We start from the raw sequence: 26,162 nt of genomic DNA, 5'->3' as shown, positions 1-26,162 counted from the left end.
AGAAAGGCACCAAATCCCTTCATGGTGACATCAGATCCTCCTGGCTAGCAGAAAACCTTTGATTAAAATGGTTACAATGAGTGCTTAATGGTATTGAACTCCCCCTCACCAAAATCATATATATTGACCTTTCTCCCACTGCCTCTTTGGAGCAGTCTCTCAGAGCTGGTGCTGCCTCCCAGGCTGCAGTCCTCATTTTGCCCCCAATAAAACTTAACTCACAACCCTCAAGTTGTGCATCTTTTTTCAGTTGACAGCAGGACCAAGGTTTTCAGGGTTAGTGACTGATCACAGGATCATTTTTCTTTTAGGAGCACACAGTCCTTATGAAGAGGAAAGTTAAAATTTTACATAACCTCCTGCTCCTTTTACCTCTGTAAGTCAGCTTGTTCCTTGCAAAGTCTGAATCACATAGGTCACATAGCCTCAGAAAGTGGGGACTCACAATATTAGGAACTGGAGCTTATTGCACTCACCCTTGTCCTGCTCTTTGCAATTGCCCAGCCCCTGCAAACCCGCTTAATCATTTTTGTCCATGTATAAAAACTCTGTAACCCCTTTGTTTGGTGCTCAGAGCTTGGAGTGTTAACTCTTCTGGGCCCACCAGCATAATAAACCTGAGTTCTCCAGCTCTCCAAGTGTGGTGCTTGGTTTCTCAAGTACTGGTTTCTGCAACATTTCTGGAGGCCCCAGCGAGATTCTAACCATGCCAGCGCCTTGAGAAGCCGGAATGGTGGCTCAGCCGGGTTGGAGCGGAGAAGTCCGGAGATGAACGAGGAGGAGCACCACTCGACGGTATTACAGGTTCTCTTTTGGACTGGTGTTCTGACTCTCTGGACAGCCGAGCCCCAACTGGACTTATTGGAGGGACAGACCAGCTCACCAGGAATGGCCACAGGATCAGGTAAGGCCCTGGGGCCAGTCCCCAGTGAGGTCCTACCTCAATAGGTAGAAGAGGAGACTGGTCACCTCCTTGGAGCTCCCAGGAAGTGAGCATCAGATAGAGAGACCTGGGGACTTTTGAAAAGGGAAGCATTGTGATAACCTCTGAGTGACTGTGTATGCATAATTGCTGATTGAAGGAAGTGAAAGTGAGCTTCACATAGAGCCTGAGGAGGTCCAAAACCTGCGGGTCCATGACAACCTCAGAAGACTGAAAGGTGGTACCAGTCTCTGGGGGATTTGATCCCGCCCTATGAGGCTGGTCCAGGTCGGGGGTTTATACTGACCTGCCAATGCTAAGAGGCACCTACGTTCCCCCTGGGGATGCGGCCAAGGCAGCACCTGAATGGTCTCCTCTTTTGAGGAGGCACCCACCCTTGTTTGTCTTTGCACCACTGACTCAGGGCAGGAAACACAGGGAGGGAGAAATGAATGGTTACTGGTTATTCTTCTGTCAACTGACTCCTTGAGCCGACATCTAAGAGATTAAGTTTTCCTCAAAACACTGCCAGGTAGATTACATTTGTCAACATGGGTAGAAGTTCCTCTAAGCCAACAGTTTTAGATTCCATGATAAAGAACTTCAAGAAGGGCTTTGCAGGGGATTACAGAGTCAAGATAACCCCCAGGAAGCTTTATAACTTATGTGAGCTCCATTGGCCATCCTTTGAGGTTGGAAGGCTGCCAGAGGGCACTCTCGACCTGCCCACTGTCCAAGCAGTACACCAGGTAGTCCCTGGGACTCCAGGACATCCAGATCAGTTTCCACACATAGACTCCTGGCATCTAATAACACAGACCCTGCCCCCATGGGCAAGATTTAGGACAACAGACAGGGACAGAGTAGGGTATTTGTGGCCCAACCCCTCAGAAAAATGAAAGGAAAAGGGAAAAACATCAATATTCCAGGGATATCCAGTGGAAGACCCACTGCTGCCCCCACCAAACATTCCCCTGACTCCACAAGCCTCGACAAAGCCAGCACCAGGCCCACTGCCAGACAGTCCACCTCCCTCCGTGTCCCCTGCACCACCTCATAAGCAAGACTCCAGAAACTCAAGGTTCTCAACAAGTGAACGAGGATGGCTCAGTCCAGCCTGGTTGCTCCATTCTCTATTGCCAGCCCTTTGGCCCTACTGATCTCCTACACTGGAAACACCATAACCCAGCATACTCTGATAAACCACAGGCTATGACTGACCTCCTAGAGTCCATTTTCTACATCCATCAGCCTGCACAGGAAGACTGTTGCCAGCTCCTCGTGTCTCTCTTTACTACTGAAGAAAGGTGACAGATCTCAACAGAAGCCCAAAAAAGGCTCTGAGGACAAGTCCTCACAGAGGTGTTAGATGTAGAAAGATGGGCACGAGCAGCAATGCCAGAGACGAGACCTAATTGGGATTTCAATACCAGAGAAGGACAAGAAACCCTGGGTCACTACTGTGATGCCCTTCTACATTTGAGCAGGAGCCAAAAAGCCCATCGATATGTCCAAAAGTACAACAATAATCAAAAAAGCAGATGAGACTCCCACCAATTTCTACGACAGATTGTGTGAAGTGTTCCAGACATAGATCCCATTCGACCCTGAGACACACGACAATCAACGAATGATTAATGCTGCCTTTGTGGCTCAATCCTGTGCAGACAATTCAACGAAAGCTCCAAAAACTGGAAGGCTTCACTGGGATGAATGCTACACAGCTCTTGGAGGTAGCAAATAAAGTCTTTATGAACCAAGACCATGAAGCCCAACGGGAAGCAGATAAAAAAATGAAACAGAAAGCAGCCCTGCTATCAGCAGCATTGAGGAGCTCCGATCAAGTGAAATAGACTGTTCCCTCATGGAAAGGGGAAACCAAGAAGAGACTCCCACTATGCCATGACCAGTGCACCTATTGCAAAGAGACCGGACACTGGAGGAATGAGTGCCCCCATTGCAGAGGGACATCTTAAAGGGTTGAAGAAGTTCAGTCAACCCAACAAAGAAAGGTACCAACCTGAGCCGGCCATCCAAAACTTTATTGGCCTGGCCAGAGCAGAATCAGACTAGGGAAGACTGGGCTTCCTGATCCTTGGCCCCCGGGAGCACATGGTCACAATGAAAGCAGGGGGCCAATCAATGACTTTTATGGAGCTGAACACTCCATGGTAACCACACCTGGGGCTCCCCTCACAGGCCAAACAGCAACTATTGTAGGGACCACATGGGACATGGCACCCTGCTCATTTTGCAAGGCCTGTTCATGTCAGCTAGGGGGTGAATCTGGTGATTCATGAATTTCTTTACTTACCAGGATGCCCCATTCCCCTGCTGGGTAGAGACTTACTGACAAAGCTGGGGGCACAAATCATCTTTGCCCCTGGAAAGTCTGTGAGCCTCACCCTGGGGAGCCAATCGGCTCTGATGATGGCCATGACCATGTCCAGGGAAGATGAATGGTGTCTCTATTCCTCAGGAAGGGAACAAATAAATCCCCCAAGACTGTTAAAAGAATTCCCTGATGTCTGGGAAGAAAAGCGGCCCCCAGGTTTGGCCAAAAACTATGTCCCCATTGTAGTGGACCTGAGGCCAGGAGCCACTCCTGTTAGACAGAAACAATATCCAGTACCACAAGAGGCATGCCTGGGAATTTGGGACCACTTCCAGCACCGACAAGATGCTGAGATCCTAATTGAATGTCAATCTCCCTGGAACACTCCAATCTTACCATTCAAAAGGTCTGGAGGGAACAACTACTGCCCTTCCAGGACCTCTGCACCATTAACAATGCAGTGATCACCATCCATCCAGTGGTCCCAAATTCCTACACTCTTTTGAGTCTCTTACCCACTCAGGCAAGCTGGTTCACCTGCCTCGATCTCAACGACGTGTTCTTCTGCCTCCAACCATCACCAGCCAGCCCTTGTTTGCCTTTGAATGGGAAGACCCACACACTGGGAGAAAGACACAGATGACTTGGACCCGACTGCCACAAGGCTTCAAAAACTCACCTACCATGTTTGGTGAAGCCCTGGCTGCAGACCTTGCTGCCTTTCCCAGAGAAACTTTCAGCTGCACCCTGCTGTATGTGGATGATCTGTTGCTAGCCAGTCCCTGCCAAGGGGACTGCTGGAGAGACACCAAAGCCCTATTGGCTCTGCTCTCCTCCACATGATACAAGGTGTCATGAAAAAAGGCTCAGATCTGCAGACAGGAGGTCAAGTACCTCGGGTTTGTCATCACAAAAAGGCATTGGGTGCTCAGACACGAGAGGAAGCGAGCTATCTGTTCAATACCTCGGCGGGACACCAAGAAAGAAGTCTGTGAGTTCCTCAGGGCTGCCAAATTCTGCCGGATCTGGATGCCAGGTTTCTCTGAAATCACCAAGCCTTTGTTTAAAGCCACAGCAGGGTCTGGTAAGGGCCCCCTGGAGTGGGGACCTGAACAGGAAAAGGCCTTCAAGGAGATAGAGACTCTTGACCAGTGCACCAGCATTAGGGCTTCCAGAAGTGACATGGGACTTTAACCTCTTTGTACATGAGAAAAATCACACTGCACTAAGGGTTCTCACATATACAGTTGGGCCATGGCAGCGCCTGGTCGTATAACTGTCCAAGTGACTGGATCCAGTGGCCACGGGATGGCTGCCATGCTTCCGGGCATTAGCTGCCACTGTGGTTTTGGTCAGAGAAGCAGATAAGCTTACTCTAGGACAAAATATAAATGTAAAGATTCCCCATCCTGTTACTGCCCTGATGAATAGCCAGGGGCATAAGTGGCTAACCAACTCCAGGATGATTCACTATCAAGGACTGCTTTGAGGAAACCCACAGGTCCAACTTGAGGACTGTGCAGACACTGAACCCTGCCCACCTTTTTACCTATGGAAGCGGGAACCTCTGATCATAACTGTGAGGAGGTCATAGATGAAATTTACTCGTGCAAGCTGGACCTGACAGACATTCCCCTCTAGAACCCAGAACTGGAACTGTTCACTGATGGAAGTAGCTTCATCCAAGATGGGCCCTGCAAAGCAGGTTATGCCATAACAACTGATGAGACAGTGAAGGCTGAGGCCTTGCCACAGGGTGGTCAACACAATGGGCTGAGCTATGGGCGCTCGTCCAGGTGCTAAGGCACGCTGAAGGGACACGAGACAACATCTACACTTATTCAAGGTATGCCTTTGCTACTTCACATGTTCATAGAGCCATTTATAAAAAAAGGGACTACTGAGAGCAGGGGGAAAAGAGATTAAAAACAAACAAACAAAAATCATTCAGCTGTTAGCAGCAGTCTGGAAGCCTTCCCAAGTGTCAGTCATACATTGTAAAGGCCATCAGCGAGGAACTGATCCAATCAGCAAAGGAAATCAGTTGGCTGACCAGACAGCCAAGGAGGCAGCGACCCAACCCAGCCCCACAGTGGGCCCCAAGTCAATCTTCAACGTCCTCTTAGCACCAAAATTGCCTCCATCTCGAAGATATACCAAGGAAAATCAGTGGGCTCTAAATGAGGGAGGAATTACAAAAAAAAAAAAAAAAAAAAAGAGGGCTGGTGGAAGCTCCCAAACCAAAGACTCTTTGTCCCCAGAAATATAGCAGACTAGCTGGTAAAACATCATGAGACGGCTCATTTAGGAAAAACTGAGCTGGAAAGCTTACTGAGAGGCTACTATTTTGTTCCTAAGCTCCCAACCCTGTGTGCCCAGATCAGTGCTAGATGTGTGACTTCTGTGCAAAACAATGCCAGCCAAGGACCAAGACCCAACCCAGGGGCACAGACAGTTGGGACAGTGCCATCTGAAGGTCTAGAAGTGGACTTTACTGAAGTGAAGCCCTGTAGAGGCTATAAGTATTTACTTGTGAAAGTCTGCACGTACTCGGGATGGGCTGAAGCCTACCCCATGCGCACTGAATGGGCATGAACAGTGGCCAAGGCCCTACTAAGAGACATAATCCCGAGATATGGGCTGCCTCTCTCCATAGGGTCTGACAATGGGCCAGCTTTTGTGTCTGAGATAATCCAAACTTTATCCAGGACACTGAGAATCAAATGGAAGCTTATACCCCTTACAGGCCACAGAGCTCAGGGAAAGTTGAACACATGAATCAGACCCTCAAGACTACATTATCTAAACTCTGACAGGAGACCCGGTTATCTTGGCTCGACATGTTACCCCCTAGCCTTACTCCAAGTCCAATATACCCTGAGGTCCTCAGGCTACTCTCCCTTTGGGATCTTATATGGGAGAACACCCCCAGTGATAGGAAAACTCAAGGGAGACCCCCAAAAACTAGCTGACCTGGAGATGTCCCGACACCTCCAGGCCCTGGGAAAAGTCTTCCACCATATCACCCAAGAAACCTTAGACAGGACACTCATTCCTTTGGGCAATTGGGTCCATCCCTATCAGGCAGGAGATGAGGTATGGGTAAAAGACTGGAAAAAGGAACCACTTCAGCCAGTTTGGACAGGCCTCACATGGTCGTCCTGGCAACCCCTACTGCTATTAAAGTTACAGGCGTCATCCCTCGGATCCACCACGCCAGAGTCAAGAAGGCAGTGGCTTCCTGTGGCGAGGGCACCTGGAAAACAGTTTGGGACCCCGAAAATCCCCTTAAGGTCTGGTTCCAAAAACAACAGCCCTCAGCCACGAAGGACGCTGAGCCCTGCTCTAGTCACTCCAGAAGCTGACTAGTCAAAGGACAGCAGAAGCTTGAGGATTCTTCAGCTTTGCTCCAGCCACACTCCAGCAGCTGGCTGGTCAACGCATGGTAGAAGCTTGAGGATCTGGCTATCAAATTATAGATGGATTTTCATTGTCAACCCTGGCCTCTATCACTGATTGGTATTATTGCTGTGCTCTTCACTACAGGACTAGATTCAAAAGCACTCCAGGACTGGGATTTGGGTCAGAAGCTTCTCACAGTAGTGGGAAGCCTCATTCTTATTAGATGTCTCTTATAATTGATTCTCCCTACTTAACTAAATTGCTCACAGTATAGTTGGCCCCTCTTCACAACAGGCTCAGTTGCTATAGCTGTGGCAACCCAAAGATGGAGAGAAAACTTTTTGTTAGTGTTCAGTTATCTGTTATGTGCGGGCTGCTTTGCAGCCTTCTGGTGTCCCTTGCTATAACAGATGGTGCTGTTCCTTATCCATCATGCACCTGTCAACATTACAGTCAACCCTTGGAAAATCACTTACTTAACCATCAGCTAGAACAATGTATAGATAGCCAATCCTGTAGGCCAATCACCTACTGCCTTCATAACCAGGAGATGCATGTCCAGAGGACTGGGTGCCAAAAATGTTTTCCAGTTATACTCTTCACTGCCACTATCTTCCCTCCACCAGAGGATCCAAACACCAGGCGGTATCCCAACACCATGGCATTGTCAACATGCCCCTGTGCCTCCGTCTACCCCCAAATGCCATGCAGATGTTACAACCCAGACCAAGTGTCTGTCTGCCAAATAAATGGAAAAACCTATTGGACAGGAACAATAATGCAGACAAACGAAATCATGGATCATCTTTGCCCTAAAAATTCAGGCTCTGCCTGTTGGCTGTATGACCCAGGTTACACGGTTAACTCCCCCTTAGATCCTCATCTGTACCTGGTTCTCAATGCAACTCTTTGCCTTCTTAATGACACCAGCCCCCAGCTGGCCAGGGATTGTTGGCTTTGCTTTACCCTTAGGAGCTCCATGGTACTTAGCTACACCAATACCAATGAATAAGGCAACAGCCATGGGAACTCCTATAGATCCACCCTTGCAACAGCCAATCTTAAGGGCAATTGAGTTAACTCAGAAGACTCCAGAATGCCTTACAAATGATGGGGGGACTGAACCTGTTGGCAATTTAGCCAGGGACCAATGTAATCAAACTTTAAAAGGTGAGTGGCCCACTCATCCTCCCAGAAACACAATAAGGTGTTGCCCCCATCAAGGCCTCTTTGTGGGACAGTTGTTTACTTATGTCTACCAGCCAATTGGATGGGTATCTGCCCCTTAGCTTTCCTCACTCCCCAGATGAATACCGTCCCTAACCACCAGACTCTCACTGTACCTCTGGCAGCACATACGCAGTCCAAAAGAGCCATCCGGTTTATACCCCTACTAGTTGGTCTGGGAATCACGGCTGGGACAGGTATGGGAATAGGAGGAATTGTTTCATCAACCACCTTCTACCATATACTATCCAAGGACTTCACAGACTACATTGAGAGAGTAGCCAAATCATTAGTGGCCTCACAGGACCAACTATATTCCCTGGCTGAGGTGAGTTTACAGAATAGGAAGGGCTAGAAGGCAATGGTGACCCACTCTAGTACTGTTGCCTGGAAAATCCCATGGGCGGAGGAGCTTGGTGGGCTGCAGTCCATGGGGTCGCTAAGAGTCGGACACTGTGAGACTTCACTTTCACTCCTCACTTTCATGCATTGGAGAAGGAAATGGCAACCCACTCCAGTGTTCTTGCCTGGAGAATCCCAGGGACGGGGGAGCCTGGTGGGCTGCCGTCTATGGGGTCGCACAGAGTCGGACACGGCTAAAGCGACTTAGCAGCAGCAGCAGCAGACCTACTGACAGCTGAAAAGGGAGGACTCTGCCTCTTCTTAAATGAAGAATGCTGCTTTTATGTAAACCAATCAAGAATACTTAGGGACATGGCCCAACAGCTAAGGGAACAAATCATAAAAAGGAGAGAGGGACTAGCAAATTCCTGGGATAACTGGAACAATATCTGGAGCTGGGCATCGTGGCTTTTCCCTTTAACCAGTCCTCTCTCCATATTCTTTGTGGCGCTCCTTTTTAGTCCTTGTATGCTCAATGCTATTACCCAGTTCATAACCTCTCAAATTGAATCCATAAAGTTACAAATGATAATAACTCAATATTGCTCCCTGAATGATGGGGAGCACTGAATAGCCTACCAAAACATGAGATGATGCTTTCTACAATGAATGATAGAAGCATCAAGAGGGGGAATGAAGAGGAAAAGCTAAAATTTAACATAACCTCCTGCTCCTTCTGCCTCTGTAACGCAGCTTGCTCCTTGCAAAGTCTGGATCACATAGGTCACGTAGTCTCAGAAAGTGGGGACTCACAATACTAGGAATTGGGGCTTATCTCACTCACCCTTGTCCTGCTCTTTGCAATCGCCCAACCCCTGCAAACCTGCTTAATCATGCCTGTCTATGTATAAAAACTCTGTAACCCCTTTGTTCAGGGCTCAGAGCTTGGAGGGTTAACTCCTCTGGGCCCACCGGCATAAAAAAAAAAAAAAAAAAAACCCTGAATTCTCCAACTCCGAGTGCAGTGCTTGGTTTCTCGAGTACTGGGTTCTTCAACACGTACAGTGGTCTCATTCTCAACATTTGCAGTGATGGACTATTACGTTTAATAGAATGGCAAAGGTTTTATTAGATTGTATAAAGAAAGGTTATTTTACCTATTTTGTTCCGCATGCGAGCCCTGCTCCAGTACCCTGTACTGAACAGGTATTCTACAGCTATACAGGAAAAGAAAAAGGAAGGAAGGGAAGGAGGGAGGAAGGCAGGGAGCATAGGTAAGAAAGAAAATAATAAAGAGAAGAAAGGAAAAAGGACAATAAAAGGGAAGGAAAGAGAAGGGAAGAATAAGGAAGAAGGAAAGAGAAAAAAAAGGAAAACTAAGTACATCAAAGTGAATATAAAGAAAATGAAATCAGCAAACCCATTCTTTTTATGCTTCCTAATGCAGCAAATACACGTCTCTAGCCACAATCATACCTTTTAGACATCAGCTGAGCAAGTGGCTAAAACTACAAGACAGAAAAGATACCACACACTCCACTAACTGTCCCCTACTTGGGAAACTCCTAGAGACCAGAGCCTCACATTTCAGAGACCAGAGATCAACCATGGCCAGCTTAGTTACTGGCTTTTAGGCAGCCTCCACTTTTCTTTAGGAGAGCTAAATTTGCTAAGAAAAGAATAGTTAATGCTGTATGGTGGCAGCTTGCCCTGTCAAGATAAAACAGAAGCAAATTGAATTACACAGAAATTTTATTTTAAAAAATATTCTGTTTACTCAGGGGAACATACTTAAAAATTCAGGGTGGGGGGGGCAATAAAAATCTGCACTTTGTAAAAGTGTTGCTTAAAATGTTCATTATGCAGCAACCTGCACATTCAGACAGGGTGACCACTGGCTGCCATCAACGCATGGTATTTCGCTAAAGCTTATGTTATGCATGTTTGGTATTCAGGAAACCAAAACATTGCTTTTACAATCTGAAAATGCCTGTCATTATCTTCACTGAACTAGACTGCTGATTCAATAAAAGTCCCTTGCTTAGTGGTGATTCAACTATAGCAGTCACTGAAAGATCAGATTATTTACAGATAAAGGAAAAATTTCACATTTGACCAGAACTGAGCATATTCATATAGAATATTATTTTTTACTCCATGCAGAGACAGAAACAAATGGCAATATTTCTTAAGCAGCAAATTGTCTTCTTTCATGAATGGAAAAAAATAATTTGTTGTTGGTACGGTAATCACTGATATGTGAATAGGGTTGCTAAAAATAGGGTTTTCACAGTTAGTCTGAAAACTTCTTATTTCATTTTATATGTATATTTCCTTACATCAGGAAGGTTCAAGTTAATAGGGTTTAATGTTTTCACAAATTACCAACCAGAAGGTAAGAAGCAGTATGACATTAACAGTTCTCATAACACTCTTTTGGATAAATAATAAGGTCTTTTATGTCTCTATATCCTTGTTTTCATAATGGGGTGGCAGTAAGGGAGCCTGAAAGCTAAGGGAGCAGGATTTGTTGCAGTTCCCATAGGAGGGCAGCAGTGGAGATGAATCTGGAAACCAGGCTCCATCCCCGGAAGTCCTACACCTCAATAGAGATAGTTCTGAACAAACCTTGAAGGTGAATACCTGTCCCACGCTCCCACCCTCAGCAGCATTCAGAGACATAAAACTGAGAGCTGGTGGTCAATGAGTTAGCAACTGTGACTCCGAGTTTTATATTGTGTTAGAGACAGAAGAAAAATGCATGACCTACTTGGATCCGATAAGATGGAATCAGTTTTCGGCAGAAATTGATCACAGCGGACTCCTTGGTAGCCTTCTTTGCACCTGAGAAAAGGGATAAATGACAAACATACGCATGTGGTTGTGAAAGGTTCAAGATTTCAACGAGCAAAATAGCCACCAATTACATCACCGTGAGAACAGTACATTCATGCCTCTGTGATGCTTGGCTCAGTCTGTTTCTAACACTGACAGATGGATTCTAGAGTCTTATGTCTGTGGGGGAAAAAAAAAACAAAAACAATGGCACCACCTTTCTTTTGTAGTTTTATAGGTAATATCTAGAGAACAAACAAGAGCAATTGAAGATGCCCCTCATGGTGTATGAATAATTCTTATCCTCTTATTATAATTCTGCAGTTTTCTTTATGCAACTTACTGGTCTCTAAAAGACTGCAAATGCTCTTTCAGAAAGCATCATATTACAAGTGTTATTTTTCTAATAAAAAATCATTTTCTAACATAATTGATGAAACATTATCAGGAGATTTGGCCTACTGTTCATTTTCCTCATGTTTTACTAGTTTGTTCATTTGCTAATTTCACTTTTATTTTTTGCTTAGCAATTTTTCCAGTCAGTGCCGCCTAACTGCTAGGCCAGAAATAACAGCATTTATTTCAGATCTGGCCAAATCGGAAAAGTATCTATCTCTACATGAAAGGTCTCGGCATTTTCTCTAAAATCACATTTTTGTCTCCTCATTCTTCTCTTTTATATTTAGCAAACAAGTGCCCACTTTCTGCAAGGCATGGTCCAGGGAAACTTTCCTGAGGCAGGTGCAATTTGGAGGTGGGATATTCACCTGAAAGCCCTTGCAGTGAGGCATGTCTAGGCAGCCCTGCCTGCCCACAATCTTTGCTCAATCAAGGCTGGTTGGCTGTCTCAGGACAGTACTGGCTCATCAGCTGACAGTTCAAGGAACAAATACAGCTGAGGCCCCACTTGCCTGCCTCTGAACAATTTGTGTAAGCAAGGAAGGTGGCACTTAGTGTATATGCTTGAAGCTTAATCTGTCATGCCCAAGTTAAGCAGATAGGCATCCATTGTTGCTCCTGGGATGAATCTGTCCTACTTACTGAGGAGGAAATTGTGCTGCTGGCATAAAAATCAGATTTAAAAAACAATCCTCTGGTTGTTAGAAATCTATGAAATCGACAAAAGAATTCAAAGAGACCGTTCTGTCAGAGACAGGAGCCATGGATTCTTTCTTTAGAATACGCTTTGTTTTCTGAGTGTAATAAACTATTAGATAAGGTCTATGGCAGTTGGAGCTATCACAGTGAAAGGCACCCAGGTAATTTTTCCACCTTCCACTGTGAGCTAAAGTGGAATAAAGGTAATGAGGTAGGCTCTCTTTAGCACCTTTTCAAACCTGGCACACTGGAGTGTGTTTGGTAATTTTCCCTATAGACTGAGAACAAAGACTTCTGATACATGGACACTTCAAATATCCAACAGGCTATGGAGAGAGTTTGTTTAAGCAGACACATATTTTCATAAACTTTAAGAAATTCATTTACTGCACTTGAAATAAAGCAGGCATATTACTGATTCGCTAATTGTACAAAGTCAGAAAATACTTAAGATGTAAGCACATTTGTGATGAAAAAATAAACTTCTGTTCTCTGAAGCTGCCCTAACACCATCATCTTTATTCTGAATTACTTGATTCACAGTGTTTTAGTTCTCATTTTCCTTAATGATGAGTTAGGTGCTAGGTGCATGCATGCATTCACTTCTGAGGACTTTATTTTCCAACATATGTGGGAGATTTTAAGCACACTTCACTCTTTGTATCTTCATTTAATGTGACAATGGTATACTTGGGAGACTGCTGCTTTTAAGGGGAAGTGCTTTTGTTTTGTTTTGCTTTTTAAGGGGTTTTCATCACTTAAAATGCATTACTCCATTTGTGTGTAGAAAAGAAAATAAGGAAAGATGTTTGAAACTGTTCTAGTCTTCAACTGATTTGCTGTGGCTTTGAGCCCACTCTGAAGTGTTCAGGCTTCATGGGTTACCAGGAAAATTGCACAGTGCATGCCTTCACCCTGCCTTCCTATCAGCATGCTGTAGATAATAAGGTGTGATGAGACTGAAGTAGCCTGGCTCAAATTAGGAAACCCACCAAGGGCTGTGTGACTAGGCATGAGGCAAACTCTGCTCCTTTGTTAAGGTGGTTATGTATCCCCGCTAATTGGTGCTGGGTTTTATAACAAATTAAAGTTTCCACTTAAAAATCACACATGTCACCTTGATAAGTTCAAATCCATCCAAATGTGAAGACAAAATGTGCCTAGCAGGTAAAGTCAGTGAGGTGGATTGAATTTATGAAACTATTAAACACATAAAGCAAAGGAAAAAATGTCTTAGGATGCACTTCTATTGCATAGATTGAGTTTGGCAGACCTCCTGACAGTGTGATAAACAGCGTATCTTTTCAAAAATATCACAGCATGTTTGTTGTGGTTTGTGTTAGTTGCGGGGAGGGGTGAATTTTGAGACTGCTTTTTAAGATTTTTGCTCTCTTGAGAGGTACAGGTATAAGAACAAAAGAAATTCATATAATAGACATTCTTTCTGCTTGTTCATCTTAATAAAGCATGATGGAATTAATAAAATTTTAAAAGCACATATGTAATCTTTAATGGTAAATATATTTTTTTAAGCATATATCTTGCCTTAATCAGGTTGAAAAGTGGAAGTGAAAGTTGCTCAGTCGTAATCAGGTTAATTCTCTATTATTTTTCTACTCTGCATTGGTTCAAAGCTCCACTGAATTCATCCACTCCTGTTCTCTGAATTTATTTATCCCCTGAAAGCCTTGCATCGTGATAGCAATTTTATTAAAATATATCAACATTCCCTGGTGTTCTTACACATAAGCCCTTTTTTTTCCCTACAACTAGATGGCCAACGGAGAAGGCAATGGCACCCCACTCCAGTGTTCTTGCCTGGAGAATCCCAGGGATGGAGGAGCCTGGTGGGCTGCCGTCTATAGGGTGGCGCAGAGTTGGACACGACTGAAGCGACTTAGCAGCAGCAGCAGCAGCAGATGGCCAAAGAGTAGGTTCAGAATAGGAAATGCAGCCACAGTTGATAAACAGGTGTGTAAAGAAAATGGGAGGAGTCTTACTGTCAGTAGAACAACCACAGTGTAAACTCAATCTCCCCTGGAAATAGAAATGGCAATCCACCCCAGTATTCCCGCCTAGGAAATCCCATGACAGAGGAGCCTGGCAGGCTACAGCCTATGGGGTTACAAAAGAGTTGGACAAGACTTAGCAACTAAACAACGATGAAAACCCTGAATAGGGGAGACTGGCTCCTGGCAATGAAGTGACAGAAAGAAATTGGAGATTCTGAGCCAAGTTTAAAATGTCAGCAAAGTATCTCTCCTGGTGAGTTTCGGGGCCAGGCCCCTCACTTTCTACAAGTGATAGGGCCAGTTGTATGGTTTCAAATGCAGACCTCACTTTCCTACCCAAAACATCCTTCTAGTTTGGCCCTCATCCCCCTCCCACTTGTTCAGCTGTATCTATAATAACAAGCCACCCCTTCTATTCATTTTCTTCTTATACACAGTCCCTGAAGAAAAGCCCAGCTTTAGAGAAAAGCTTTAAAAGGCAATCCTTGGACAAAGGAGAAGAGAACAATACTGACAAAGATGAGAAATTACAATATGCATGCTTGTCAGCTAGAAGCAAATACTTGATTTGTCTTGGGTGTTAAAACAGATGCAATGAACCTAGCACTCAACCTGGGTGCAGAACCCCCCCCCCAAAGAGATTTTTTTAAATGTTTAGCTCAACTGCTGATGTTCCCACAGAAATGGGCATTTTTGGCCAGCAAAAAGTGGTTATCACGGCCATCAGCCCACATGGCTAACTTCAGACCATGCTCATCTGTTTTGTTACAATACTCATGCCAGTTTATTACTTTGAACTCCTTTTCTGAATAGCAACTAAATTAGAACTAATAATAATAATGACTTAGAGTGAAAATGAAAGAACTCTCATTTGTGACCAACAACCTCCCTACATTTCCAGATGATTCTTCCATTTCTCCTACTTATTCCTGTCAGGAGAGCAAAGCAAAGCAAAGCAAAAACAACACACAACTGTCCCATTGGGGAACAGTTCTATCCATCCTCTGATTCAATTCCCTGGTCATTTACTCATCAATGCGAAATGTGATCATTGCTTCACATCCTTCTTCTCTACTCCTACCCTGTCTTCACTACCAGTCTCTGTTATCTACATGGATGGCTCAGCCAACGTAAAACTTTCTATCACATCTTCCTCAACTATACCATAATGCTTAGCTGTTGAGTTTATAGCCTATTCTCTGTTTAGTATTTGCATGGGTGTACTTTACACAAAAACTAGAAAAGGTCAGTTTTCATTCCAATCACAAAGAAAGGCAATGCCAAAGAATGCTCAAAGTACTGCACAATTGCACTCATCTCACACGCTAGGAAAGTAATGCTCAAAATTCTCCAAGCCAGGCTTCAGCAATACATGAACCGTGAACTTCCAGATGTTCAAGTTGGTTTTAGAAAAGGCAGAAGAACCAGAGATCAAGTTGCCAACATCCACTGGATCATGGAAAAAGCAAGAGAGTTCCAGAAAAATATCTATTTCTGCTTTATTGACTATGCAAAAGCCTTTGACTGTATGGATCACAATAAACTGTGGAAAATTCTGAAAGAGATGGGAATACCAGACCACCTGACCTGCCTCTTGAGAAACCTGTATGTAGGTCAGAAAGCAACAGTTAGAACTGGACATGGAACAACACATTGGTTCCAAATAGGAAAAGGAGTACGTCAAGGCTGTATATTGTCACCCTGCTATTTAACTTCTATGCAGAGTACATCATGAGAAATGCTGGGCAGAGAAGAAGCACAAGCTGGAATCAAGATTGCCGGGAGAAATATCAATAACCTCAGATATGCAGATGACACCACCGTTATGGCAGAAAGTGAAGAGGAACTAAAATCCTCTTGATGAAAGTGAAAGTGGAGAGTGAAAAAGTTGGCTTAAAGCTCAACATTCAGAAAATGAAGATCATGGCATCTGGTCCCATCACTTCATGGGAAACAGATGGGGAAACAGTGGAAACAGTGTCAGACTTTATTTTTGGGGGCTCCAAAATCACTGCAGATGGTGATTGCAGCCATGAAATTAAAAGACGCTTACTCCTTGGAAGGAAAGTTATGGCCAACCTAGATAGCATATTGAAAAGCAGAGACATTACTTTGCCAATGAAGGTCCTTCTAGTCAAGGCTATGGTTTTTCCAGTGGTCATGTATGCATGTGAGAGTTGGACTGTGAAGAAAGCTGAGTGCCGAAGAATTGATGCTTTTGAACTGTGGTGTTGGAGGAGACTCTTGAGAGTCCCTTGGACTTCAAGGAGATCCAACCAGTCCATTCTAAGGGAGATCAGTCCTGGGTGTTGTTTGGAAGGACTGAGGCTTAAGCTGAAACTCCAGTACTTTGGCCACCTCATGTGAAGTGTTGACTCATTGGAAAAGACTCTGATGCTGGGAGGGATTGGAGGCAGGAGGAGAAGGGGACGACGACAGAGGATGAGATGGCTGGATTGCATCACCGACTTGTTGGACAAGAGTTTGGTTGAACTCTGGGAGTTGGTAATGGACAGGGAGGCCTGGCGTGCTGCAGTGCATGGGGTTGCAAAAAGTCAGACATGACTGAGTGACTGTACTGAACTGAACTTTACACAAAGCTTCTATATTCCTGTTTACCACTTTAAACCCTAGGAATGATACCAGGAAGGAAAAAAATGAGCAAGCACATGTGGTTATTATATTACATACATGCGTTTTGGCCATTTTTATGCCTAGAGACCTTTTACTGCACATATTTGCAAAAGTGCATTTTACATAATTTACAGAGAGAAATGCATGAAGGTTAGAAATGTTTGCTTCAATCGTGGTATAGGGTCTGGTCTCTCCATGCATTTTAGAGAAAGTAAGCATGCTTCTTTCTTGGAAACTTGATTTTAGACATAAAATTTCAACTAGCAGAAATCAATTAACTTCACAAGAGAAATGGTGGTGAACTGTATGGTTTGTTTTCTGACTGTGGCCACTTTTATTCATAGACAAAAATGGCAATTACTCTTTGATATTACAGGAAAGGAGACACTTTGTCAGTGATACACAAGTCTGCCAATTTGGAGGGGCCTATTAAATGCTGATTTGATTAAAAAAAAGAAACACTCCCTCCAGGTATTCTTCTTTATCTCCTGCCAATTCTCCTCAGCTTCAAAGTCAGCCCTTGGTTTGGGAAAATGGAAAAATCATCAGGCATTTAAACTTTACCTATTAGATGCAGGGTGGTTTGGAGCACAGCCTGGTTTTCAAAGCTGGGATTGGCTATTTTCTAGCTGCTTAGCCTTCCTCTACCTTCTTCCTTCTATCTGTAACATGGAAATAACAATAGTAGCTCCCTCCTAGTGTTATTATGAGGAATAAATAACACTTATTGTTTTGGTAAGCACTCAATGCATGATAGTTTCTTTAAAAAAATATTTCGTGAATTTGGAATCATCATCCTAGCTATTCAAGTGAAGAAACAGAGGTTCACAAAGGTTAAGCCTCTTGTTTCAAAATCATATAGCCAGTAAGTCTTTGAACAAACTCAACTAGGGTTGATTTTAAAGTCCTTGTTTGATCTGTGGCACTTTCTGGCATTCTTCATGGAAATTGTATAGATACATAAACCATTGTTCTTCAGCTGTCTTTCCCAAGATTAGCATTTAAAAATATCATGAAAAGAAGCCATGATTCATGATAAGAAATAAAGACCTAGATTTAAACATTACTAGACAATTTCAAAATGTTCTTAAGCAAACCATGTCACAGAGGCTGGTTACTGATTTAAAGGCAAACTTCCTAAGCTTGGATTAATTTAACAGCTATTCACCAACTATGGATGGGAAAGCTCTGTAATAGGAGTACCACTCTTAAAAATGACATTTCTTAAAAAAAAAAAAAATGAGATTTCTTGATTGCAGACTGTTCTAAGTTTAAAAAAAGGCAAAAGCACAGAGGATACAGTTTGACCAAGGTGAGTAAACTGCCCAGCACTGAAGAAATGAGGAGTCCTGAAGTCAGAATCCCAAACCAGGTCTCTATCTGAACGCAGATGTGTGCTGCAAAGAATAGAAACTTTTCGAGGTAAGCATCTGCAGCCTAGAGCTATAGGCTCAACAATCACTTATGATGTTAGAACCCATTCCCTTCCCTGCCACTCACTGCTGAGGCTGAGATCTAGGTTTTGCTATGGAGAATACTGTGACATTGATTAAGGTGTAAGCTTTCTTTAGCTGAATTTAGAACTTAATTAAGTGGTCTTATTTAAAAGGAACACTAATTAAGACAGCAAGATATTTAAGTGAACCAAAATTGGAATTAAATTTACCTATATCCTAGCTGTAGGTACTGTCTTTCTAAAATCCTTTGAACTATAATTGGAAGATTAGATTTGAATTCTTTTACACTGCAGAGCAACAGCTGTCTTTGAACTCATGAAGATCTTCTGAAGTGTTATCAACATATCACAAATTCCATGGCTGAGGCAGTTTTTGCTTATAATGTCACTTATCTTACAACTATGATTATTCTTGCTAATGAAATTATACCTACAATTTTCAGAAAATATAAGGATTTTTTTTTAATTTCCCTTTAACCAAGTTTGGATTGTAAAGTGGATGGTGCCTATTATACAGAATGAAGTAAGTCAGGAAGAAAAACACCAATACAGTGTATTAACACATATATATGGAATTGAGAAAGATGGTAATGATGACCCAATATGCAAGACAGCAAAAGAGACACAGATACAAAGAACAGAATTTTGGACTCTGTGGGAGAAGGTCAGGGTGGGAAGACTTGAGAGAATAGCACTGAAACATGTGTATTACCATACATGAAATAGATCACCAGTCCAAGTTTGATACATGAAACAGGGCACTCAAAGCCAGTGCATTGGGACAACCCTGAGGGATGGGGTGGGGAGGGAAGTGGGAGGGGGGTTCAGGATGGGGGCCACATGTACACCCATGGCTGATTCATGTCAATGTATGGCAAAAACCACTACAATATTGTAATTAGCCTCCAATTAAAATAAATAAATTGAAAATAATAAAGTAGATAGAGGCAAATTACTTCTTCATGAGACTGATATGATTTCAGAAGTTTGAAACCATCTGCTCAAATTTAGGAGGTGTGCTGCATTCAGTTAATACTTGAGCCCTAAAGACAAAAAGGAAAAAAAATGATTTCAAGTCTGATAAATTTTATATATATATATATATATATATATATATATATATATATATGTAAACCATGCGTGTTCTCAACTGCAAGTTCCTTTCAATCATGTGTAAATATTAGGTACCTGGTCCAGCGGTCACCCATACAATTCACTGGTCAATTTTAGCACCAGAGAGACAGAACCTGTTTACATTGTCATCTTACTCTCATATATGGCACGTTCACTTTTGAACACTTTTGAGTTCTCATGTTAGTTTGAATACATTTTTGGCCTTTATAGAAATTTCTGCCCCTATTTGGTCAAGAGCCTCACTTACCTTTGCTACCACATTAACAAAATTAAAATACATAGGATGGCATGAAGGTACTACACAGATTAAAATACATAGCAATACTATCCAAAGCAGCCATGTGGGCAAAAGAAAGCCATTCTATCTAATTTAGCTTTGGCTTTACTGCATCTCAAAAAAAAAACACAAAAAACAAAAAAAAAAACAAAAACTCTTTTTAGGGTAAGAAGGTAAATTAAGAAGTAATTTATTGGCCCTCTTGCAGGAAGACTTCCCAAATTCAATATCACATTAGAGGTAGTACAGCAATAGTAGCCTTTATCAAGAACAAAAGTGTTATGGGGTAATAGTGACAAGCAAAAGACGGATGGATTTTTGCTTTATCAATTCAAATTAACAAATGCTATGCTATTAATTTCCTGTATACACAAAATCTATTGTGACAAATGTGAGATGCTAGATTTCAAGGGAGGTAGCCTACTATGGTGGAAAAGGAATGTCCTATGGATGAAGGACATTCCCATTTCTGCCACTGAGAGATGTGACAGAGGTTGGTGACAGACCTCCCCATGGCGTCAGGGGCTCATCTCTAAGTGGACTTATGAGTCTTGATTGAGTGTGTGTTCTGTACACACTGCATGGACCCACATTGCCCCTCAACCTTATAAATATGCTTAATAATAAGAACATTTAGGCAAATAATTTAGGTTCTAACATTAAATTCAGAGGAGAGTCATGCTCTCTTCCCCCACTTCCGTAATTCAAAGTTCCCATGACTGCCTTTGATATTTCTCAGCCAACAACAGACCAGGATTTACTGTCACATCTACTCCCTATGGGGCTTCCCAGGTGGCTTAGATAGTCAAGCATCTGCCTGCAATGTGGAAGACCTGGGTTTGATCCCTTGGTCAGGAAGATCCCGTGGAGAAGGAACTGGCAACCCACTCCAGTGTTCTTAACTGGAGAATCCCATGGACAGAGGAGACTGGAGGGCTATAATCCATGGGGTCATAAAGAGTTGAAATGACTGAACAATTAGCACACAGAATACTCCCTATGATCCCTCCTTCTTAAAATTTTCATGTAAGATATCACCAGGGCTTGCCTGGTGGCTCAGACAGTAAAGAATCTGCCTGTAATGTGGGAGAACTGGGTTCGATCCCTGGGTCAGGAAGATCCCCTGGAGAAGGGAATGGCTACCCACTCCAATATTCTTGCCTGGAGAATTCCATGGACAGAGGGGCCTGACAGGCTGTAGCCCATGGGGTCACAAGAGTCAGACAAGACTGAGCAGCTAATACTTTCATTTTCAAGACATCACCAACATAGTGAGATTAGCCAATCACAGACTTTCTCTGATGTTCAAGGTTCAACTAGTAGCAGATTTCTTCACTTGTCTCTCTCTACTCGCTTGAAATTAGAAGAGTAATTGACTCACATGTTCAGACTAGTCAATGGAAGAGAAGTGGCAATCATCTTTATCAGGTCACAGTTCAGCAAGAAATGTAAAACTGAGCCAGAATAAAACATTCTAAACTTACTATATTAGCCTGTTTGGGCTGCCATAACCAAGTATCATAGACTAGGTGGTTTAAACAATTGAAAATCATTTTCTCACAGTTCTGGAGCCTAGAGATCCAAGATCAACATGCCAGCAAGGCCTGGGTCTGGTGAGGGCTTTTTTCTCGGGTTGCAGATGGCTGCCTTCTGCTACCTCGCATGGTGGAGAAAGATTGACCTATCAATAGTTCTCCAACATCAATCTCTCTCTTCCTCTTCTTCTAAGGCCACCAATTCTATCAGAAGAGGATCCTACCTATATGGTTGCATTTAATCTTAATTACCTCCTAAAGACCCACTCTCCAGATCCAGTTACACTGAAATTTAATGCTTGAATGTAATGAGTTTTCAGAAGACACAATTCAGTCCATGACAGTTACTAAGCTAGGTAATTTATATCTATAGCATAGCAAAGACCAGAATTTGGATTCTCCCATGTTTAGAGTTTCCAGATAAAATATACAACATCCAGTTAAATCTGATATTCAAATAAACATTTTTTGGCAATAGTGTGTTCCATGTGTAATATTTGGGACATACTTACACTAAAAATGCATTGATTATTTTTATTTGACATTTCAATTTAACTGGGTGTCCTAAATTTATTCTCTAGACCTGGCAGTTGTATGTAGATGAACTTCTGATTAGTCAAAGAAGAACCATCAACAGGAACACCTAAAGTTAATGTATAATATTCTTGCTATCACTATAATTTGTTCTGATAAATTTATCAATCTATTGTTTTAAATATAATATTATATTTAATTTTATCCACCAAGCAAGGAAGATAATGCATTCATAGAATCTGGAGGAGGCACATTAAGTTTCTTAATTTGCTAGTTCTTCAATGGTCAAAACATTGAAAGGCTACTTCCAGAATGTGATGAACATCAAATGAAGCAATGTTGTTTGTAGATGTTAGGTACAGATTTGTGACTCAATTGTGCGGATCACTAGCTACCACTTTGCATAAATACTGAATAAACTGTAAGAGCATCCTGGCCCGGAGCCCAAGTAAGACCAAAGGAATAAATATGGTCCATTCTTTCTCCTTATTTCTGCAACTCACTCTACTTAGGATCACCTTAATACTGAGGCAGTCACATGCTGTTGAATTTGAAAGGCAGTGAACACAGATGTGGAACATAGGGCAATGATACCTCCAATCAAAGACACAACATAAGAAGAGACTCCTCTGGAGGACTGTGAGGTCCTTTCTGGATTTGAGTGCTTTCAGAAGGAGACAGTGAGTGAGTATGATATCAACAAGAGATCAAACGGGCCAGCCTTGTTTCTTGCCTGGATACTGTGGGTGATTCCCTGAAGCAAAGCAGTACACAGTTTGATAAGGAAAAGTGAAAAGGAAATAAATCTGAGAGATAAATCTTATTTAAAAGGCATCTTTGTGATTGGCATTATAAAGGAGAGAAGGAGCTCATTAGCAAATGAACTGATAAAACCATGCACAGCATGCTTCAAAAAGAAGTGGGAATAATTATTGCCTAAGAAAGGGGGCAAAATATCCACACAATGTCATTCACAAATCTGTTTGCAGACATCACAGAGCAAGCTGCAAAAAGTCCCACAGCTTTCAGATTTAATTAAGTGAAGAAAGCCAAAAAGGGACTCGTACAGTTCACATGCCTGAATCATAGAAAATTCTACATGAAACATGATTTTTTTTTTAATTTTATTTTATTTTTAAATTTTACATAATTGTATTAGTTTTGCCAAATATCAAAATGAATCCGCCACAGGTATACATGAAAAAAGACATTTTAGAAACCCCTAGGGCTTGCCAAACCCTCATTCAATAGCATAATTTTCCCTGTTTCTCGCAGGATATTGTGCAATCCACTAACAGGGTGCAGCATTTCTGCTGGCTAAAGGAAGTGGGCAGCTTTGATCAGAATTCACAATAATATATCTCCCTTGTGTGATAAATGATTTACTGCTGAGGATAAATGGATATAATCTTTCATTATGCATGACATTCATCAGCAACAAGGAAGCATTGGACTGAATGGAAAGTGATTTCATATTAAAAGCCTCATGCAACTCAGACTGAGATGAAAGTGAGGTCTTGCCTTGAACAACAACAAAAAAAGGCACAGGCTTGTAAGTTTAAATGGATGCTCAGTCAAATATAATTGTTACTGTAAGTCTAGAAATCTGTTAGGAGGACACCAGGGAGATATGTGACTAGATCAACCCCTCACTTTTGCACAAAAAAAGCCCCATTTCTTAGCCATACTGTTCTATTTACTGAAATGTGTCATTAAGTCTAACTCTGAGAACTGCAAATAATGACAGAACCAGGTGGAGAGGAGTGGGAAGAAATGGCAGGTTGTGTAAATGACTTAAATTTCCATCATTATGGAAAGTCAATGCATCATAACTAAAATAGATAAAGAAAGAAATAGGGGCTTAATATTTTATTTAGAGATACAAAGTTAACAACTAGGAAAATGCCAAATATTAGTGAAATGAGAGTGGGGAATTAGTGCAAAAGGATAAGACCAAGGCTGGTGGCTTTTCATGATAAGCACACTTACATTTTTTTGTTTGTTTATTATGTGTGTGTGTGTGTGTGTGTGTGTGTGTGTGTGTGTGTGTGTATACACATGCGTACTTACATGATGAAGAAATTTAAGTATGGAAGTGGAGCAAATTATTTAATTTAAAAAAGGATTCCAGTTCTTAGCTTCATTGGCTCCATGATCCAGTTCTTATATCACATCTTCATTTGATTTTCAATAACCAGAATTTCCCCAATACTATAGTATATCTTAGAAACAAAAAGATATAACATGAAAGGCAATGTGTAAAGATGAGAAGGCAAAACTGGGAGAAATGCTCAAAAAAGACACATGTGATAAAGAAGGGCTATTGAAAATATACAAAGGAAGCTTAAAATTATATATAAGAAAACAAACAACTCAATTAAAAAACAGGCCAAGACCCTAAAATATATGTCACCAAAGAAAATACACAGAGGGAAAATAATCATATGAAACAATGCTCCACATTTAGAGTATCAGGGAAATGCAAATGAAAACAATGAGCTATGTCTACACACCTATGAGAATGCCCCAAATCCAGAACACTGACACCAAATGCTGACCAGGACGTGGAACAACACAAACTCTCATTCCCTGCTGGTGGGAATGCAAAATAGTACAGCCACTCTGGAGGACAGCTTGGCAGTTTCCTACAAAGCTAAACCTACTCCTACTATACAATTCTGCAATCATGTTCCTTGGTATTCACCCAAAGGAGTTGAAACGTATGTCCACAAACAACCTGCAAACAGATGCTTAGAGCAGTTTCATTCATAATTGCTACAACTTGGAGGTAATCAAGATGTCCTTCAGTAGGTGAATGGATAAATTAACTATGGTACATCCAGACAAATATTATTAAGTAATAACAAAGAAGTGAGCTATCAAGCCATGATAACACATGAAGGAAATTTAAGTGCATATTATTAAGTGAAAAAAAAATTCAATCTGAAAAGGCTACATATTTATGATTCTAACTATATGACACTATGAAAAAGCAAATACTTTGGAGACTGTAATAAATTAGTGGTTTCCAGGGATTGAGTGAGGGTTAAGAAATTGGTAGGCAGAGTACAGAGAATTTTTAGGGCAGTGAAAATACTGTGCGTGATACCATAATAATGGACATATGTCATTATACATTTATCCAAAACCATAGAATACACAACACTGAGTGAACCTTAATGTCAATTATGGGCTCTGTAAAATTATGATGCCTCAATGTAGGTTCATCAGTTGTAACAAACGTAATGCTCTGGTGAGGATATTGTTAAAGGGGAAACTATGCATGTGTGGGGCAGATAGTATATGGGAAATGTCTGTATGTTCATTTTGCTGTAAACCTGAAACTGCTCTAAAAATATAGTCTTAGTAAGAAACACACACACATATATATATAATCAAAATTCAGCTAGATGTAAGTAGAGATTGGAACCAAATCTAAATGTTTTTTTGATACTGTAGAACTGTGGAGTTAGATGAAATAAAAACAGCATTGAAACCAACCACCTCATTTTGCAGAGGACAATATTTAAAACAAAGATGGGAGACTTGCCTAAGCTATCAGAGATCATAACTGATAGAATAAGGATTAGAATACAAAGATTCTATTTGTAAATCAGGTGGTCTTTCTGCCATTTCACATTCCCATTGAAAAACAATTAGATCAGATCAGATCAGTCGCTCAGTCGTGTCCGACTCTTTGCAACCCCATGAATCGCAGCACACCAGGCCTCCCTGTTCATCACCAACTCCTGGAGTTCACTCAGACTCACGTCCATCGAGTCAGTGATGCCATCCAGCCATCTCATCCTCTGTCGTCCCCTTCTCCTCCTGCCCCCAATCCCTCCCAGCATCAGAGTCTTTTCCAATGAGTCAACTCTTCCCATGAGGTGGCCAAAGTACTGGAGTTTCAGCTTTAGCATCATTCTTTCCAAAGAAATCCCAGGGCTGCTCTCCTTCAGAATGGACTGGTTGGATCTCCTTGAAGTCCAAGGGACTCTCAAGAGTCTTCTCCAACACCACAGTTCAAAAGCATCAATTCTTCGGCACTCAGCCTTCTTCACAGTCCACCTCTCACATCCATACATGACCACAGGAAAAACCATAGCCTTGACTAGATGGACCTTTGTTGGCAAAGTAATGTCTCTGCTTTTGAATATGCTATCTAGGTTGGTCATAACTTTCCTTCCAAGGAGCAAGCGTCTTTTAATTTCATGGCTGCAGTCACCATCTGTAGTGATTTTGGAGCCCAGAAAAATAAAGTCTGGCGCTGTTTCCACTGTTTCCCCATCTATTTCCCAAACAATGACATTCCTAAATCCATATGCTATCTCTGATGCCCAACTTTTCAGTCACTCCAGTAAAAGTATAGGTTTGTTGGAGATCAGTCATCACAGTTCAACTGGCTAGAGTTCTAGTAAC

General features: G+C 42.2%; 1 protein-coding gene across 7 annotated transcripts in view; it reads right to left on the bottom strand.

The window, feature by feature from the left end:
• Positions 1–26,162, bottom strand: part of NRG3 (neuregulin 3) — a 1,236,567-nt gene that overhangs the window by 302,801 nt on the left and 907,604 nt on the right. For all 7 annotated transcript variants that reach the window (XM_025285164.3, XM_025285167.3, XM_025285166.3 and 4 more), the window contains exon 3: positions 10,999–11,072. In XM_025285164.3, coding sequence (XP_025140949.1) covers positions 10,999–11,072 — 74 coding nt within the window. The remainder of the gene's footprint in view (positions 1–10,998; positions 11,073–26,162) is intronic.

This window comes from Bubalus bubalis, chromosome 4 (assembly GCF_019923935.1).
Source record: "Bubalus bubalis isolate 160015118507 breed Murrah chromosome 4, NDDB_SH_1, whole genome shotgun sequence".
Classification (NCBI taxonomy): Eukaryota; Metazoa; Chordata; class Mammalia; order Artiodactyla; family Bovidae; genus Bubalus; species Bubalus bubalis.
This window is presented reverse-complemented; position numbering and strand designations above follow the sequence as displayed.